The sequence below is a fragment of the Balaenoptera borealis genome (genome assembly GCF_965194805.1).
Source record: "Balaenoptera borealis genome assembly, chromosome: 6".
NCBI classification, from domain to species: Eukaryota; Metazoa; Chordata; class Mammalia; order Artiodactyla; family Balaenopteridae; genus Balaenoptera; species Balaenoptera borealis.
The window spans coordinates 43,363,493-43,383,293 of record NC_138863.1 but is presented as its reverse complement, the minus strand read 5'-3'; the positions used below and the strand labels follow the sequence as shown (position 1 = coordinate 43,383,293).

Here is a 19,801-nt window from a genome sequence, read left to right as displayed (position 1 = left end):
TCCATGCCAATAGTCATGCATTCAGAGTTCCTATTTCCATAACATGAGGTGGGGTGATAGCCTTTTGAGGTTTCTTTTGACTCAGTGTTGCTGTAATTTTTAAACTGTAGTCTTTTTATTCTGGTAAACCTGTGTCTATCTGCTTGCACACTGAAGGTTTTTCTAGATTTGTGAATTTAGAATGTAACAGTTTTAAGTGAATAAATGAAAATTTTCTGGGAAATTGCCATTCTTAGCTATGCTTATCAGGGGGCTCATATATTTTGAGGGAGGTCTATCTATCTACTTACCTACCTATCCCTCCATCTATCCTCACCCCCCTGCCCCCCCAAAAAAACCAAAGAAGAACTGTACATGTATCCATGGATTTTAGTCACACCAATTTCAGTGTTTGATCATTTATAGTTCAAAGATATGTGAGGAATATGAATGGGAGCTAATTGTTATATCTCCTCATATTGAAAATTGACTGAAGGCAGCTTACTGTTTTACAGTCAATATTATAAAATAAATAGCTTTTAAAAAGTCAGAGCAGGTTGGGGCTTGCAGAAGCCACCTGTTCTCCTTGCTTGGTTGGCCCTGTAATAAACCTTTCTCTGTTCCAAAAAAAAAAAAAAAAGTCAGAGCAAAGGGAAAAGAAGAAATGAGACCCAAGCAAAAGTTAATCCCATGATGTCCTCTATGGTTATTGAACTTGGATTTTTCATTTCCTGGTGGTCAAAACAAAAAGGGAAATATGATCAGTTACAAACTTATTTTTGCACATAAGATCAAAGCACTTGAGTTGCTCAAGAGAAGAAAAGTTTTCCTTACCAGTTAGGTTTAAAAGTGATTTTAAAGTCTTCTGGGACTTATGAGATGAAGGATGTCATCTTGAGCAACACCTCCCAAAATTTCCTTGCAGAAAATAAAGTAGTGAATTTTATATGGCTGCTTTTTATGCCACTTCACTAAGAAGAAGCAGAGGACATAACAGCAAAGCACAGTTTAAGAAAAGCAAGTCTATAAGGCACATTGTCATCCTAGGCTGCTCAACAGAACTACCACAGAATTCCATCAAATCTGTGGAGCGTGGGGGAGGGGCGGTGAGGCATCTGCTCCCCAGGTGATTCCAATGTGCGTCCAAGGTTGAGAACCACCAGTACAAGTACCTAGGTTATCGATGGTTTGGTTTGATTCAGGAATACAAGGAACAGATAGATTGCAGCTTCTCCCTCAAGTGATACTGTGACAGTTTTGTATGTTCCTTTATTTGTTGTCTTTTTTTATAACTGGGCTTTGAATTAATGGTGGTCTGCAGACCATTAGAGGTTGTATTCTCTGGAAAGGGCCCGGAGTCCACATGCTCTGTTGTCAATAAAAAGATAGAGGCTTTATTTTAAGATAAGGTTGTCATCATTTTATGAAAATTGAGGAAGCAAACCAAGACTCATTTGAATAGATGTCTCCCTGCTCTCCGTAGAGTTACGGACCATAGACATGACAAATAGAAGATTCTCTAGACTGGAACTAGTTTATGGTGGTGATTAGGCAAACATGTAGGGTATAGGGATGGTCCCAGTCTTTGGAGAGTTATTGCAGAGATTGGTATTTCCTCAATTAGTAGGTACTTGAAGTACACATATCTGGAGAGAGCAGTCATATATGTGTTTGCAAGTGTGTGTGTGTGTGTGTGTGTGTGTGTGTGTGTGCGTGCTTTAACCTTAAGCAATAAGGTTAGGGACTATAGAATAGTTTTCGGAATTGGGATTCCATATTTGAATGACTGTTTATAAAAATTGTGGAGAAGTCTTCCTCCAATAAGTGTCACAGTTTTGAAACCTCCTGAGAAATGTGGCTTTGTTCCAAATCTTTGTAGATTTCCCTCTGTCGCTAAGCCTGCTATTGGCATATAGAAAGCTCCATTGAGGGTCATTTGGTATCATTCTAGGACATGTCACTAAATTGGTTGGATTCCACGGCATGTCAGATCTCAATGGCTTGTCTAAGCAGTCTTTTAACCAGTTTAAGTTACAAAGATTTAATGTGTGGAGTCTGAAGATTTATTGGTTTATTCATGTACCAAAAATTTTGAGCGCCCCACCTCTGTCTGTCCCAGTGATTTTCTTGGTGTAGAATCTCTGCTCTGAAGAACATAAATAACAGAACAGTGAAACTCCATTCCTTCTTGGGGGGGGGTGTCTTTTGCTGGGGGGAGCAGAATGGGACTGTTATGAGTGACTCTCAACAGGCCGTGGTGGAGGGAGAGCCTTGAACTTGATGGTCTGGAGGGTAGGGACAAGCCTCTTTTTTATCTTCATGTCCTTTGATGCTGGGTGCACATTCCTGGTGGATTGTAGGCACTCGATAGATACTGGTCACAGAACTTGAGAAGCAAGTTAGGATAAACATGATGATTTGCTTAGAGGGACCTTGCGAAGTGACTGTACATATTTTGGAGAGGAGAGTGCTATCAACCGGGGGCTTTAAGAAGCAGTAGGAGCAGGATCTTCTCATCAGCCAGTTCTGGAAATGACTCTAATTGCTTTTGCCACTTAGTTCAAGAACTAGCAAGGTCCTAGAGCATTACCAGTGCAAATATAATCACACCATGCCTTTCTAAAGCAGAAGATTAGAGATGACCATTTGCCTGTGTCTTTAAACAGAATCTATATAGATTAGCATTAGGGAGAATTGCTACATAATAAGAAATAACCTAAATGAAGAATTTCAGCTAGAAAGTGTAAAATAGAGTCCCAGGGACTTCCCTGGTAGCGCAGTGGTTAAGAATCCACCTGCCAATGCAGGGGACACAAGTTCGATCCCTGGTCTGGGAATATCCCACATGCAGTGGAGCAACTAAACCCGTGCGCCACAGCTACTGAGCCTACGCTCTAGAGCCCACGAGCCACAACTACTGAGCCCACGTGCCACAACTGCTGAAGTCCGCGCACCTAGAGCCTATGCTCTGCAACAGGAGAAGGCACCCCAATGAGAAGCCCGCGCACCGCAACGAAGAGTAGCCCCCGCTTGCCACAATTAGAGAAAGCCGGCGCACAGCAACAAAGACCCAATGCAGCCAAGAATAAATAAATAAATTAATTAATTAATTAAAAAAAAATAGAGTCCCATTTCTCTTCAACTTTCTTCTTTGAGTATGTTAAATTTGTAAGGCTCTTTTTTTGTAAAGATATGAACGTGCACTTACATAGGCATACTTGAATAACATATCTTTTAATTTCTCCCTTACTTGGTTTATATATACCAACTATTTACAAATAGTTGGTAAACTTAGAGTTTGAAAATGCCATACATTAATTTTGTCAATTTCTTACATGATTTGGAGAAAAGACTATCTTAGGATTCATTTCACAAATTTATTCTGACCATACACTGTGTGTCAGCCACTGAGATGATGAGTAATAATTTCTGCCCTCAAGGGAGAGAAACTGTAAGCAAAATGGTCTCCAGAAATTTAAACCACATGTTAAGGATACAGTAGATGTATAAATGGGATTTTTTTAATAGGTGTATAGGCAAGGATCTCTTAGAACAAGGGGAATCACTGAGGACTTCCAAGAGAAGAGGGTGTTTGGTGGGGACAGTGGGGCAGAGGAGGAACCAATAGGGAGATAAGCCAGGAGAGAGAGCTAGCCTTGCTCCTTGGAAGGGCCTTGCTTGGTTTGTAATCTGTGGCACAGATTAATCTGTTAGAAATAAGGCTCTTAGAGACTGGATTCTGGGTGAGTGGCCTGCCTGATTCTGACCCCTCTGGCCAGAAACTGGTCAGCATATCCATGAAGGAAGTTTTTAAGTTTTAAGATTTTGTGTTGAAGATAGAAACTTGTCTTGAGCTTATATTCTATAATAAAAACATACACCGGCACTGTGCATAGCTTTCCGGGACCTAATATTGGTATCCAGAGCACCTCAGGGCATGGTCTCTTCTCATCTGGGATCTCTTGCCCCTACCCTACTGATCAGGGAGGATTTTTGCTGGCTTCCAGGACTTTATTCTTAGTTTCTCAAAGTTTGGTCTTTGAGTACAAAGTCTTTATCAAATGACTTTTTCCCCCTGCAAATGTGTGGTAATAATACTAACTGCCTGCTTGCAGATCTGAGTCTTTCTCTCAAATATATGTGTGATCTGTGTGTGTGAGACATTTCAAGGCAGTCATTTTCTTGTGGCCACTTTGCAGACATTGTGACCTGGCTTAAAAAACTCTGCGTGTTCTGTATTTAAGTCCATTTTGGAGCTGTGCTTTCTGTGTGCTGGAGTGATACGAGAGTTGTTTCAGACCCCTTTGTCAGTGTCAGGGCACTTTCTGTGTATCAGCATTAAATTTTCCTCCAGGGGTAGCTCAAAGCATTGTTGCTTCATCATCACCTGCCTCAGGTGTGGGCCGGGCTCTGCCAGAGAGTGGTGGAGAGCCAGAGAAGCTTGTGGAGGAGGGAGTGACCTGCTCGCATTTTAGAAGGAGGAGGGTGGTGGGGAAGCCAGCCTGCAGAACAAGTGGCAAGTGTCGTATGGTATTTTCGGTTTACCCATTCTTACGTGGCCACTTTGAAGCCGTTTTTAAAAGGCAGACATTTTAGCATCTCACACACACACACACACACACACACACACACACACAAAATAGTTAACCAAATACTGTACAGAGCAGACCTCCTGGCATCTTGAGCCTGCCTTACCTTAATGTTGAAGCCTCTTCCATATGAAGGAGACCAGGACTGGGGTAAGGAGGGAGTGGGAGTGAGAACCATCTGGGAGCCACACCCAAGTGAGGAGTGGTCATCCTAGGTCCACCTCTCAGAGAGGGCTGTCAGTCACCCCAAGCCCGGGGCCTGCTCATTCTCTGAGGGCGCTTCTGTCTCCGTGGTCTGATTAGTAATCTTCTGATTTCCTCCCTTTAGTCACTGAGTTGCTTTTTAAAATTGAGACATGGATTTGGCTGTGTAATATTTTTTTTTCCTGTTTTTTTCTGTTTGGAAACCCAGAGGAGAGATTTCTGCATTTTGTCTTTGTCCTGAATTTGTAGACCTTATTGGAATAGGTACATATTAAACCCTGGTGGTTTGCTGGGGAGGAGAGCCTCTTAGGATCACTCCAGTTCGGTTCAGATGGCTATGAAATTCTCAAACATGTGTCCAGTACTTCTGTCTGGTGCCTAAGCAAAATAAAAGCATTGTACTTAAAATCAGAGTACTCCATAGAATCGTAATTTGGGGGGACGGGAATGATATAACCTTGCTTTGAGTTTAACCAATTTGGGGAAAAAACTTTGTTACAGAAACACATAAAAGCAAGAAGTTAAATCTGGCTGCAGTGACGACAGGGGAGAAAGTCTTGTTAATGAAAAATGACATCATATTTTGACAACGTTGTATCATGGTGGCTTGTGAAAGTGCCTTGCTTGGATATAGAAAATCCCTTTAAGAATTACTGACGCTCAGACCAGAAATGAGGAATTTGTCTAAGGCAGTTAAAAAAAAACCAGTGATGGAGAAGAGAGGAAGTGGGAGATTTGAAGGGTATTGGGTACCTGGATGAAAGAGTCAAGTAAAATTTTAATTCAAAAAAATTTTTTTCTGGTACTGGTATCCCTCATGCTTTAGAGAGAGGTTTTTGTTGTTGTTTTTTAAGTGAGCCACTGTAGACCAAATGACTTGTCTGCGAACGACTGAGTTATTATCTAGTTAGATAATACATGATTTCTCTAAACTGAGCGCCTGAGGGTAGGGATGACATCATTTGTATTCCTCTGCCTGACACTCTCCGTGGCACATAGAATGTTTATTGAATTAATGAGTACTAAATTCTCTTAAAATTATTTCCAAGATGTTTCTTCCCTTACAATATCATGATATGAATTTAGCTAATTTCAGGAAGTCTCATTATTATTATCATTTTGCCAATTCACTTTCCTTTCTCCACAATAATATATGCAAACTCAGGCATTCCATTGTATATACCCTGTGGTCCATGTGTGTGTGTATGTATGTACATGTATCTGTTTATAATCAGGCATCTTATTAATATTTGTTGATTTCATTGAATTTTGCATCCACTCTATGAAATGGTGGTAGATCTCGTTCTTCAGATGTGAATATATTTATGACCTTGATTCCATAACATGCGAACTTAGACCCATCTGGCCTTTCAGTCGTTTATTCAGCTCCTGCTCCGTTGCGGGCGCTGTGCAAGGGGCATCTTCTGCACAGCTCTGTAAGGCTGGATGCATAAACCAAAGCTTGAAGAAGTTGTTAGCTTTCCCTACTGCCCACTCCCTCTCCTCTGTGCTTTTTTTTTTTTTTTTTTTAAATAAACCACAGCAATGTGTACTTGGAGTTCCCATTCAGATGCTATCTCCACTCATTGCCTTCCATGATAACCGAAGCCAGATTTCTCTGCACTTCTTCAGTATGTGGTGCCATGCAAGGTGCCCAGTGCAGCACTGTCTATTGCAGACGAATGTCCCTGTGTCTCTCTCTTTCTCTTACTGGAGGGAAACTGGGACTCCACCTCATGTCCTTGTATCCTGTGTACCTGGCAGGCACTGGTGGGGGCTATCAAAGTTAGATGATGCAGAGTGCTTGACATTTGAACATTGTAAACATGAAAGGTTGATTTTATTGAACAGTCGTAACTGTTTGGTTTGTGGATGTGAAGTGCCTTAGATCAGAATGTGTGTTTCAGTGTTACACAAAGACACACAGAATGGCATACAAGGTGGCACATTTTTACTCTTCAAATCAGTAGGCAACACCTATCTGAAAAATCAGTTAGCATTTTGAGAACTTGAAATCATTCTGTTTACTTTAATGAATAAAACATTAAGTCCTAAGGACAATTAGGACGATCGTTGGAATAACTTCTCTTGGGATAGATTTCTCCCCCACCCCCAGGATTGAGTTGCCTGTAATAAAGTCATAAAAACTATGAAATTGGTTGAAATAAGCTATTTTGCTGAAAAGCTAAGAAACAGTTGTGTTGGGAATTTGTTCAATTGTATTTACCTTGCTCAGGAAAGGCTATTCTTGTAGACAGTAACTGTGTAGTTACTTTTATGAGAGTTGGGTAATAAAAGATGATTGTTAGTATTCCTTTGTTAAAAGAGATGCTAAAAATACTTATAAGGGCTTTCTGAATTTGAATTAAGAGCCCAGTTGTCTGTTTGTTCTTTTCCCCAGATCAGGTGTGTTTTGTTAATTTCTGGACAGGGGAAATAACATAATTTCCTCCTTACTCTCTGCATTCTCCCAGCCTCTGTCCTTGCATATGCCTTGGGATTAAGATTTTACAGTTTTCCATGACATGCCTTTGTCAGTAAAAGTCATTTTTTCCCAATTTGAATGTTTTTAGGAGATTGCTCATGTGTTTCTTACCTTCTCCCACACCTCTTTTTGGGGGGACTTAGTGTCTTTCCTGTTCGACTTTAAGCTTGTGGAGGACAGATTCTCTTCGTCTTCATTCCCAGAACCCTCACAGTGAATGAGCACAATGCCTCTCAGCTCATGGGTGCCTGGGAACCTCACCCTTGTGAATGTTCTCGCTAGCCTCCGCATACTCTTCCATTTTAGTTATTAGGGGACTGATTCAAGACAGTAGAAGCCACCCACACTTCATTAATTTGTGAGATAAGGCCCTGCAGCAGCAAAGACTGATAAGCTGGAATCTGTGCTTTTAACTGCCTGCCAAGCCCCAAGCAGGATGCTGGCCCTGTGGAGGGCTTTCCCCTGTGGCCTCTCATGCTCAGGGCACCATTTGCAGAAGGAAGTGCTCAGCGGCAAAGGGATTACCGCTAAATTCCAAAGAGCGGCTTCCAGGCCCTGAAGGCAGATGTTTCCTCCTCACTGCCTTCATATCTTAAGTCCAGTCCTTTTCCTTCCTGACATAATTCAGTCTTTTTTAAACCTCTTATCTACTTCCTAATGCATGTCTTCAATACCTGGCTTTTGCAATCCACCTTTGAAAAGGAATCATCCCTTGGCCCAGTCCACCTTCACATCCGTCTCCAGGAGAAGGAAAGTGTTTGAGGGACACTTAGCCAGCTGGTCTTGGCCGGGGTAGACCTGAGGGACTCCATTATGATTTTGATAATGGTCGGGCCCATGGGATCAGGAGAATGTGAGTGTGCCCCAAAGCTTCTTCATCACAAGAGGATTGTAAATAGAATTTCTGAAATCTTGAAAGAAGACTACCCCTTAAGTGCTCTTTGCTGTTTGTTTTGGATAATACTGCATAACTAGCAAGTGAATCAGTGAGATAAAGAGCTTTGTTTGTAAATTCTAATACTGAAGGAGAAGAATTTCTTGTCTGATTACACAGGGATTTCTGTTATTCCTTAAAACGTTATAACACATGTGAACCATTTTATACACACAAAACATTCAAATGCTGTGGGTTTTGTCCCTTTAGTGGTTATATTTGACTGTCCAGAAAGTATTTTTGAGTGACCCATTAAAAAATAATGAGAGACCCTACTGTACATTGATGTTGACTCAAGCAGTCTATGAAATTTCGCAAAAATACTGTGGAGTCTGTTTTTTGGAAGCCAGTGTAATTCTAGAGGAAGAAGAAACTTTTTGTGCCTGTTTGTCATGTCTTATTTTAAAACCTGACTTTTGAGCTTTATTTGATGCCTTAACTGTTCTCACTTCAGAACAGATGTCATCTTAAAATGATTCATCCCTGATGAGATTTCTGTTTTGTACCTAATAGAAACAAGCCTTTTCCAATTATGTAGCCAAAAAAAAGCAATGTAACTAATTATGTTTAGGATATAAGAATGCACATGAACTTAGAAAAGTAAGTATTGATAAAATATTCCTAGAAAAATGATTGTAGATAATTTTTAGAGATAATTAAGTCTCACCTTTACTCTGCCATATGCCATGCCATGGCATAGCATCCTTCTTTTCATTGAGATGACAACTAGGGACCTCTTTGAGTTTAGATGTATAAAGAGAAAAGAAAGTGCAATGCACTTCTTTTTTTTTTGACCAGTTGTTTTGTCATGGTATGTATTTTTCCATCTTATGTCCTTTTGGCCTATCTATGTCTTCATATTTTAAGTATGACTCCTATAGGAAGCATGTAATTGGGTTTTGCCTTTATATCCATTTTAACATATTCTGCCTTTTAATTGGAGTATTTTGTCCATTAACATTTAGTGTGATTATTGATATGGTTGAATTTAGGTTTACCATTCAATAATTTACTTTCTATTTCTCCCCTCTGTTTTTGTTCTTTTTTTCTTGCCTTCTTTTGGATAATTTGAAATATTTTTAGAATTCCATTTTATTTATTTTGTTATTTTGTACCTCTTTATATTTTATTTTGTGGTTGTTCATGGTGTAATATACATCCTTGAGTTTTCAAGATCCATACAGAATTAATACTGTACCACTTAATGTAAAATACAGAAACCTCGCAACCATTTAGGTCCATTTACCATCCATCTCCCCTAAATCTGTTCTTTATGTTTGTTTTCATAATCTTTCTTTTTAACTTCATGGTGTACATATGCCCATTGCTATCTATCTTTTTTTTTAATATTTAAAATTTTTTTTATTTTTGGCTGCGTTGGGTCTTTGTTGCTGTTCATGGGCTTTCTCTAGTTGCAGCGAGTGGGGACAACTCTTTGTTGTGGTGTGTGGGTTTCTCATTGCGGCGGCTTCTCTTGTTGCGGAGCATGGGCTCTAGGCACGCGGGCTCAGTAGTTGTGGCTCACGGGCTCTAGAGTGCAGGCTCAGTAGTTGTGGTGCACGGGCTTAGTTGCTCCGCGGCATGTGGGATCTTCCCGGACCAGGGCTTGAACACCTTGTCCCCTGCATTGGCAGGCGGATTCTCAACAACTGCGCCACCAGGGAAGTCCCTATTGCTGTCTGTCTTGAAGAGAGGCTTACTTTTGTTGTCTGTCTTCTCTTGCTCTGAGGCTTGGATTGTTAGGAATGCTTACCAGTGTTGTGGCTATGTAAGAATAACTGTATTGTTGTAAATATGTTAATTTACCATGCTTGCACTGGCACACCTCAGAGGCATTGTGGGTTCAGTTCCAGGCCACCTCAATAAAGTGAATATCTCAATAAGGCAAGTCACACGAATTATCTGGTATCCCAGTGCATGTAAAAGTTATGTTTACACTGTATGGTAGTCTATCAATAAAGTGTGCAACAGCATTATGTCTTTAAAAAAACAGTGTACATACATTAAATAAAAAATACGAAACAACAGGACAGTTATAATAGTAACATCAAAGATCACGGATCACAGGTCACTGTAACAAATGTAATAATACTGGAAAAGTTTGAAATAATTGTGAGACTTGCCAAAATATGACCAACCAAGAGACATAAAAGTGAGCAAATGCTGTTGGAAAAATGGTGCCAATAGACTTGCTTGATGCAGGGTTGCCACAAACCTTCAATTTGTAAAGAACACAGTATCTGGGAAGTGCAATAAAATGAAGCATATTAAAATGAGGCATGCCTCTACTGGCATAGGACAAGAATGTAATAAAGCTTTCCAGGATAAAAAAAAGTTATAGTTACTTGTAACAAAGAAGTATAAAAACTTATTTTCCCTGAAGTTTTCCCTTAAGATATGATAGGATGAATGTTTCACGGAAGGGCATAACACTAATTTAACAGGGTGATATTTTTCAAGCGAGTGAATGTTTCTGACTTGAGAATATGAGACAATTATAGATGTACAGATACCTGCAATAGTATTTTACAAGGAAGGCCAGCATGGTGCCTCTCCTTTAAAAACAAACAAGCAAATAAACAAACAGACCTCAAGGTTACTGTGCAAAACACACCACACACAATTCCCTTTCTCCTTTTCCTTCTCTTCCACGTCCTTGCTGTGGACTACCTTAGCCCTTAATCGGGTTTAGTATGAAATTAGGAATTGGTGGCACACTTAGAGGTTAGGAATTTTTTTTAAAAACACTTACTTTTTGTTGCTTAATTTTAAAAGCACACAGTTTTTAGGGCTGAACCAGAGCTAGAAAGGAGAGAAATAGTTGATATTTGTAGGTCTCAATGTAGATGAGAATTTTGAGACAGACCTATTTTTTTTTTTTCTTTAAATTTTAATTTATTTGTTTATTTATTTATGGCTGTGTTGGGTCTTCATTTCTGTGCGAGAGCTTTCTCCAGGTGCAGCAAGTGGGGGCCACTCTTCATCGCGGTGCGCAGGCCTCTCACTATCGCGGCCTCTCTTGTTGCAGAGCACAGGCTCCAGACGCGCAGGCTCAGTAATTGTGGCTCACGGGCCTAGCTGCTCCGCGGCATGTGGGATCTTCCCAGACCAGGGCTCGAACCCGTGTTCCCTGCACTGGCAGGCAGATTCTCAACCACTGCGCCACCAGGGAAGCCCGAGACAGACCTATTTTAAGGGGGTTAAATTCAGAAGCAGAATTTCCCTAGTGTGATTTGAAAGTATTCCAGGATTCAGGATTGAATGAAGGGGAATACCATTTTGAGAGAGCTCTTAAAGAAAAAGACAGAAACTGAAAGGTAGAAACAGTTACCTAAGTTCAGGAGAGTTTCCTGAGACAAAATTTGTTCTGTTAAGCACTTTGGCTAATGGAGATGACAAACCAAAAGTCCTCAAACGGATCTGACCATTTTGGAGAGTGATTCCTCAAGCGCCTCATTAGAGGGTAGCCAGAGGGACTGAAAAGTAGGGGGCTGCTTGGGAGAACATAAGCATAAGCTTTAGGTAGTGGTGGGTGATGTGTTGGGTGTCACATCATCTTTTCTGCTTCGTACAGTAGGTGAAAGAAACCTAGAAAGGAAATGGCAGGGCGGAGAGCTTGGAATTTGGGGAAAAGAAGCCCTGCCATTACCCTTGATGCCCACGAAAGCAGGGCCACGGTGGAGATTAACATTCTGAACAGAAATAAGGTGGAGAAGGAACATAAACACTGACTAGATAATTTTGAACATGCAACCCAATCTTCTGCTCTGACAGAACCTAACAGATGAGCCCCAAACCAAGCTTCCAAAACCTAAAAGCTATAGATACAGCTATTTGCAGACGTGCAGCGAACATGCTTGGTGTTGGGGAAAGTTTGGCTCTCAACGAACAGCCGTTTAGCTGATCTGGAAATGAAGGGGGGACTTACACTCATACGTCAGGCTGTCGCTATTCTTAGAGCTCAACTAGAGGACAAAGTGGATGAAACCCCGCTCTTGATGTGGTGGGATGAAAACCATGTTTGCCCGTTGTTATCGTCATCATAGTTCAATAAACCATTCATTTTTGTGTGTGGTAAATCACAATGATGACACGCTCACAAAATAATGCGAAGCATATGGGTCACAACTGTTTTTAAGTAGAAACTTCTCTAAAGATTTATTTAAGTTCCTTAATTACAGAGTGGTTGGGAAGACTGGCATGTGGTTTCAGTTTAGTTATAAATGTTGGCCGTGGTGATGGGCACGTGCTAACGTTGCCAGAGAGAAAGAGAGCAAGATTGGGAGGGGAGCTGGTGTCCTTCAGGACCTGCCTGCCCCTTTGTCATTTTTAAGTGAAGTCAAGATCTTTCGTGTTTACACGAAATAAGTATGATGACATTTGTGCTCTGCTTGAGATGCGTGTGCTAGTGGTCCAGGCCAATTTTCCCGGTGCGTAAATACTTTAATTGGTAAATTTTCATGGCAGTTTGAAATCAGGGACTCTCCAGAGTCCTGACAGAATAACTTATCCCTTTTAGCCTTTATCTTAAATTAAAATATACTCCTCGTTAGATGAATCAAGCCCGGTTTGGGGAACAGCAGTTAAGTATTCTGTCTAGATAGACAAGAGGAAAGTAAGTGTTCAAGCTAGGTGTTTTTTTGACTTGAAATAAACCCATGCCAGGGTCATTTGGTGATCTTCTGAACCCTCGTGTGTGTGTGTACACATATATATGTGCACGCACAATCATATGTGGTTATTCACGTTAGAAGTCATTTTGCATCCTTTGGGATCTAGTAATAGTGTAGTATATAAAGCTAACTTGCAGTCTTAGGAGCATGGGAAAGGCCTGTGTTAACCCACGAAGAGGTCGGCAAATGTGTGTGGTTGGAAAAGTTCATTTGTATATTTGCCATAACATGCTTTCCTCTGTTTCTTGCCAATGATGAAAATGACAGCGGCATCACTGAGCTATTGTCTGGAGGTGGAAGGAGTGGGAGGGAGGAAGCCTAATAAGGAATCCAAGTAAAGCTCTCCTTCCCCTTGTGAAGGTCGTAGAAGACATGGCTTTCCTGTTCACCACCCTTTATGGAGTGCAGTCCAGTAGGAACTTTGTCAGTACTTGAGAGGATCCACTCATTCATGCATTCGTATTTTGGTATAGACGATGTCTTATGTTCATAGCTCTGTGGGCTGCACAAAGATTAATTACACAGAGAGGCTGTGCCCCCAGGAGCTTACACTCTGGTAAGGGATCAGAAGATGTCTGCATAACTAATTATGATACAGAAGGACATTGGACGTTTATTCAGGACTTGATCACTTTTAAAGTGCTTTCATACAGGTATACTTAATCCTCTAAGTGGAAGTACGTGGCTACATTTTTAATTTTGTACCTGAAGAAAACTCAGCCAGGGTGAGTGACTTGCTCGGGGTCCTGTAGGTGTTAAGTTGGGGGTCTGGGGCCCAGGGAAGCCTGTCCATCCAGGATGCATCTGCCTCTGGGATTCACTGTTTTGTCCACTGTCCCAGCATGCAGTGGTGCAGAGGGGGATGTTTGCTTCCTCCTCGGGGATTCAGAGAACACTAGAGAAGGATGAGGCCACTGAGCGACCTTGGGAGGTGAGCAAGACACTCAAGGTTACTTAGGGGATGGCTGAAGGGATCTGAGGGTGAGGAAGACATGCTGGATGGAAAGAGATCAGTGTACATTGTTCACATAAGCAAGCTAAAGCAACATGTTACTCGAAAAAGTCCCTTTCTTTCCTTTTCTTTATATGTTCATTCAACAAATCAGTATTTTTATGTGCAAGGCATTGGTTGGAGTCATTGATGTGACGGTTACAAATAAGGCTTGTGGTGACTCTCTTTGGGGGCCTCACATTGGTCCAGCCAGAGGATAAGGTCACAGATAATCGTAAGAGGATGTGAGGAGAGGGGAAGAATGTGATACACAGGATTTCTGGGTTCAGGTTATGACTGTCCTGGTCTTGCACATGTCATGTCACCTCTCAGTCTCATTGGATCCTTTTTCTTTAAGGATGCAAGTAGCATTCACTTCACAGAGCTCCTGTAAGGATGAAATCTGATTATGAATAGGAGAACACTTCATTCAGCTCCTGGCACATTGAAGGTGCTCAGTACATTGTCATTATTAATGGCGCCACACATTTCCTGAAGAGAAGCCAAAGTCTGGTTGGCTGAATTGACGCTCTTCCTGTATCCCAGCCCTTCCCCAGGCTCCTTGCCTCCAGATTGGTCTCTCTTACATGCCGTCCTGTGGCCCTGTGATCTCTGTCCAGAACACGGAGGTGGTGTGTCCCAGTGGTCAAGAGCACACTGCCAGTGTGACCTTCTGTCTTCACTTTTTGCCACAATTTCATCATCTGAAAATGGGATTAATAATAATTTATTTGTAGTAGTTTCCTTGTGAGATTTAAAATGATTAAATATGAAGGTCCTGGGGGACCATGCTGGTACAGGGTGAATGCTGCTATTTTTAGCTCTAATTACTCTCTGAGATCCTGTCCCTCCCTTGCTTACATTCCCGCTGGGTGGCTCCCGATCACCTCTGTTCTCCTGATTTGGAGTCTGCCCATCTCTCTAGCGCATCACTCCTCAGGCTTTGCCTTTCAGCAGCTCGCAACTGCTTATACCCTTTACCCCACCTCCTAGGATACACGGCCTTTGTTTTTGCCTAAAAGCCCTTTGTCTTGCTAATGAATTCTTTAGGGCTGTTTTTCTACCTCTTACGATACTCCTACTCCAAACCCCTACCCCTTGAGGGCCCTGTCTGGTCCTGCAATGTTTTGCGCATATCTTTTTCCTTGCACTTAACCTATTTTCTATTTTGTATCTCTCTCCCCTGCGTTCCTGGCGTGTTCTTCACATAAGGTAGACTCAATAAGTACTGGTTAATAAATGAATTAGAAGAGGAGCTTTCCTATTTTAAGTACAGTATCATATTGTCAAAATTATTTTTCAGTTAGAGGGAGCAAAATTTACCTTGTTAGTAAATTTTGAGGAGGGGAAGGTCAACATGAGGACTTTCTCGATAGGGGGCCCTTTGTCATCTGGACAAGAACCATGGCAAACCTATAGTACCACCTGCCTCTGGTGGACCTTACAGTTTCAACCATCTTGTTTGTGAAGGCAGTAGTTCTATGTTTAGCTTAGTGATGGTAATATCAGCTATTTGGTATATGATAACATTTTTCTAATGTTTGAAAAAAATTTTTTCTCATTGTTTCAAAACTCCAGTGTATTGTCCTGGAAATAGCAACATTATCCAGTTGTGGACATGTGGACATGTACTCTATATCTTTAGAGTACAATACATCAGTACCGTTTCAGTTAAGAGAGAATGCATAGGAGAAAGTAACACGGGCCACAGAGAATGGATAGCTTTATTTATTTACTTTAAGAATGTGAAGGAAATAAAATGTGATATCTCAGCTTTCTATCTAAAGCGTATCAGTGACCCTTTAAAGAGCCTGTAGTTAGTTATATCTGATAAACACATAATAATGAGCTGAATTTTAAGGACTTTTTTCCCATTACCCCCTGCAGCTTTGCCCTGTCAGATGAAGCATACAGATCCCTAAGAGATCAAGATAAAGACCAGTGCATTCTGATTACTGGGGAAAGCGGAGCAGGAAAAACAGGTAAGGCCACCGGACAACCTTACTTTCTCCTATAGAAGCGTAAACGCTGTACGGAATGACCACTGCAGAGCGGGTGGGTGGAGCCTCATTAGCATGAAGCTCACCGGGCTCATGCTGGGAAGGCTAGTGATTAGGATCCTGGAATGTTCTCTGGGAAGGACTTGCCTCATCTCTTACATGAAGGAGCAGGCACCTATCAAAAGGGTTCCAACCAATGTGGGAGTCTCTTTCTGGATTCTAGACCTTTCTGTTGCAGTTCCTGTGTACTTCAAGGTCTTTTACCTTCCCTCCAAGACACCAAGGTCTAGTGCAAGGTCTCACCACTTCCCTAAGGAATGCCAGACTGTTTGGGTTTGGAGATCCCACAACCACAGACTATCTAAAAGCTAAAAAGTGAGGGAGGGCACCAGGAAAATGCTGGATTTCGCTGTAGAAAAAGTCTTCCTCTGAAGCCTGAAGAATTGAGATTTTTTTTTTTTTTTAAGATTTATTGATTGATTGATTCATTACTATGTTGGGTCTTCGTTTCTGTGCTAGGGCTTCCTGTAGTTGCGGCAAGCGGGGGCCACTCTTCATCGCGATGCGCGAGCCTCTCACTATCGCGGCCGCTCTTGTTGCGGAGCACAGGCTCCAGACGCGCAGGCTCAGTAATTGTGGCTCACGGGCCCAGCTGCTCCGCGGCATGTGGGATCTTCCCAGACCAGGGCGCGAACCCGTGTCCCCTGCATTAGCAGGCAGATTCTCAACCGCTGCGCCACCAGGGAAGCCCAAGAATTGAGATTTTTGTACACATTTTTAGACAGGCTGGCAACCTCCCCATAAAACAACCCCTCAAATGGGGAGGGAGTATGCTTTTTTTTCCTTGTGCTTTTAATAAAAGCAATGTGTGTGATTGTCTTGAGTGAGAAAGTGATTTTACACATGGTGCCCAGCTACCTGGAAAACGTTCAAAAGAGCTGTGATCTCTGAGTCCAGACTTGGACAGGTTAGAACTGCTGTTGTCAGTAGGTTTCTTTGATGGAACTGATGAGTCCATGAAAGAGGAGGATGGTATTTTCATAACTGGTTCATCTGTAAGATGTTCTTGTTTTATAGATAAGACTTTGATCATTGGTAATTTCTGCTAGTTTGCCAAAGTGGGATTTAAATGCTTCAACTTTACTTGGCTATTTAATTATCAGATTAATAACTTTGATATCCTGATGCTCAAGAGAAGAAAATCCCCCGTGGATATTTCAGTCAACTGACTGAATCCATTTTGTTCCTTAGCCCTTAGTTAGATTTGTGCCTTTAAAGTCTCCCTATCTGCCCTGAAATGGCTTTTCTTTCTATACCTATTTCTTCCTCCACTTTCTTAAGGAGTACCTCTTCCCTACCCCTCAAAGTAGCTGGAGAAAGAATGGTTAGATAAGTTGTGTCCAGCTCCCTTCCCGGAGCCTTTGGAGACATAGTGCACTGTTTCTTTGCAGGGTTGTGCAGGTTCTAGGCTCTGGATGGGCAGAAATGGAGGGGAAAAGAGTGGCATGTAAGAATGTAAGGTAACAGAGAGCACAGCCTCATATAATTGGAAGGGATCTTAGTTATAGACCATCTAGTGTAGGGTCCTCCCCAGGGACAGCCAAACTCCTTTTGTAGTGATGCAGGGCTCACTGCTTTGTAAGGCAGCCTATGGACTTTGTCACACAGGTTTGGTAACAAAAGTTCTTCCTTACCTAGAGATGAATTCTGCCTCTATGTATTCGTCTTAACTCTGCAGTCTTGGACCTTACCAAATTAGTCTACTTTCTCTCCTACAGGACAATCACTTAATTCTTTGAAGTCATCCATCATATCTTCCTAGGGCTAAAAATCCCTTTTCTTTAAAAATTTCTCATGTGATACACATTCATTTATTCATTCATCTAGGAAATAATTCCTGAGTACCTACTAGGTGAAAGGTACTGTAGTAGGTACTAGTGATACATTGGTGAGCCAGACACCATTCCTGTCCTTGTCAAGTTTATAGTGTAGTACAGGAGATAAACAATAGCTCTACGCTATATATGTACATACATCTAAATGTATACATGTATACATACAATTTATATACAAAACATTAAGTGTAGTGAAGTGAAGTGTACACTTGTAAGGGTGCTTATACGAACATGTAACAGGAGGATTGAATCTCGTTCCCAAATTCCTCACTGTCATGGTCATATTATTCCAGAATCTTCCCAGTTTGTCAACATGCTTTATAAAATTGCATCCCAAGAAGTAAACAGACTACTTCAAATTTGCTCCTGGTTATTGTGAAACTATCGCCCTCTTAATGTGGGTACTAGACTTCTATTAATGTGGTACATGTACTGACTCATATTGGTCTTTTCATCGAGCAAGATGTTATAGGTTTCTTGTATATTAACTTCTGTTTGGTCAGATTTTCTCAGTTGGGTATTGTTCAACAAAATTATTTTAAGCCTACATGTAGAATCTTTTGTTTATGATTCTGTCCCCTCCCATAGAACCACTGCCATGCCATTGGGAAATAATAATATTAGCTAACTTACATGAGCACTTACCACGTGTTGGGCATTGTGGTTAGCATATTGCACGTATGAGATAAGTATTCTTCTTATCCCCATTTTTATGATGGGGAAATTGAGCCACAGAAGGGTTAAACAACTTGCTTAAACTTACACAGTGAGTAAGTGGCAGAGCTGGGATCTTGAACGCAGGTAGATATATAGCTCTAGAGACCCCACTTGTCTTAGCTCAGGCTGCTGTAACAAAATACCAGAGACTGAGTGATTTAAACAACAGACATTTATTTCTCATAGTTCTGGAAGCTGGGAAGTCCAGTCAGGGTGCCTGGTGAGGACCTTCTCTCTGTGTCCTCACATGGGAGGAGAGAGTTTAAAAGTGAGCGTGAGCAAGCTCTGGTCTTCTTCCTCTTATAAGGACATTAATCCCATCACCGAGGTCCTACCCTCATGTCCTCATCTAAACCTAATTACCTCCTGAAGGCTCCATCTTGGAGGTTAAGGTTTCAACATATGAATTTCAGGGGGACACAAACATTTAATCCACAGCACCATTTTCATCCACTATGCTAAGCTGTATCTTCATACTTTGAACATGATTCTTTTTGAGTGCCATTAAACACATTGCCCTTGTTGGTAATTTTTTTTTTAAACTAGCCTCCAGTGTCTCTTTAAGGCAGGGATTATGTTTTCTTCATCTCTGTGTCCCTATAGCCTGACTTAATGCCTGGGACCCATTAGGCAATCACTACATATTTGAATGATTGAATAAATGCCATCCCCCAACCCGAGCCTCCTCCTGTGTCTTAATTTAAGAAATTGACAAAAATACTGAGTCAGACCAGGACAAAGACTGATCCTGACAACTGAAAATTGAAACATAGTTAATTCATTAAAAGTTAATTTGGGGGAATTCCCTGGCCGTCCAGTGGTCACGACTCTGAGCTCTCACTGCCGAGGGTCCGGGTTCGATCCCTGGTCGGGGAAATAACATCCCATAAGCCTCATGGCACGGCCAAAAAGAAAAAAAAAAGTTGTTGTGTTGATTAGTTCTGGATCATCTTTCCTTATCTTTCTATATTCTCTTTAGGGGGGTCACAACTAGTCTCAGATTGTTTTTGCCTCCTAAACTATACACTCCACTCAGTACCTCTTACTTTGTCTCCCAGCTTACACATCCAGTACCTGCTTGACAAGTCTGTGTGGGTCTCTCAGAGGCATCTCAAACTAAGCATGCCCTAAACCGAACTTTTGATTTTACCCTCCTACCCAAACTTCCTGGTCTCAATAAATGGGACCACCCATCAGCCTAGTTTCTCAAGCTAGAGATGTAACAGTCATCCTTGATATTTTCCTTTTCTGTATCTTCCACATGAATCCCATTTTCTAATCTTGTCAACCCTACCTCTAAAATATATCTCATGCCAAGTTCTTTCTTCCTTTTC

The 19,801-nt window shown here is 41.4% G+C and overlaps 1 protein-coding gene across 6 annotated transcripts in view; it reads left to right on the top strand.

Moving 5' to 3' along the window:
• MYO1B (myosin IB) overlaps positions 1 to 19,801 on the top strand; it is a 179,514-nt gene that overhangs the window by 68,231 nt on the left and 91,482 nt on the right. For all 6 annotated transcript variants that reach the window (XM_082397305.1, XM_082397303.1, XM_082397304.1 and 3 more), the window contains exon 4: positions 15,743 to 15,837. In XM_082397305.1, the coding sequence (XP_082253431.1) occupies positions 15,743 to 15,837 (95 nt within the window). The remainder of the gene's footprint in view (positions 1 to 15,742; positions 15,838 to 19,801) is intronic.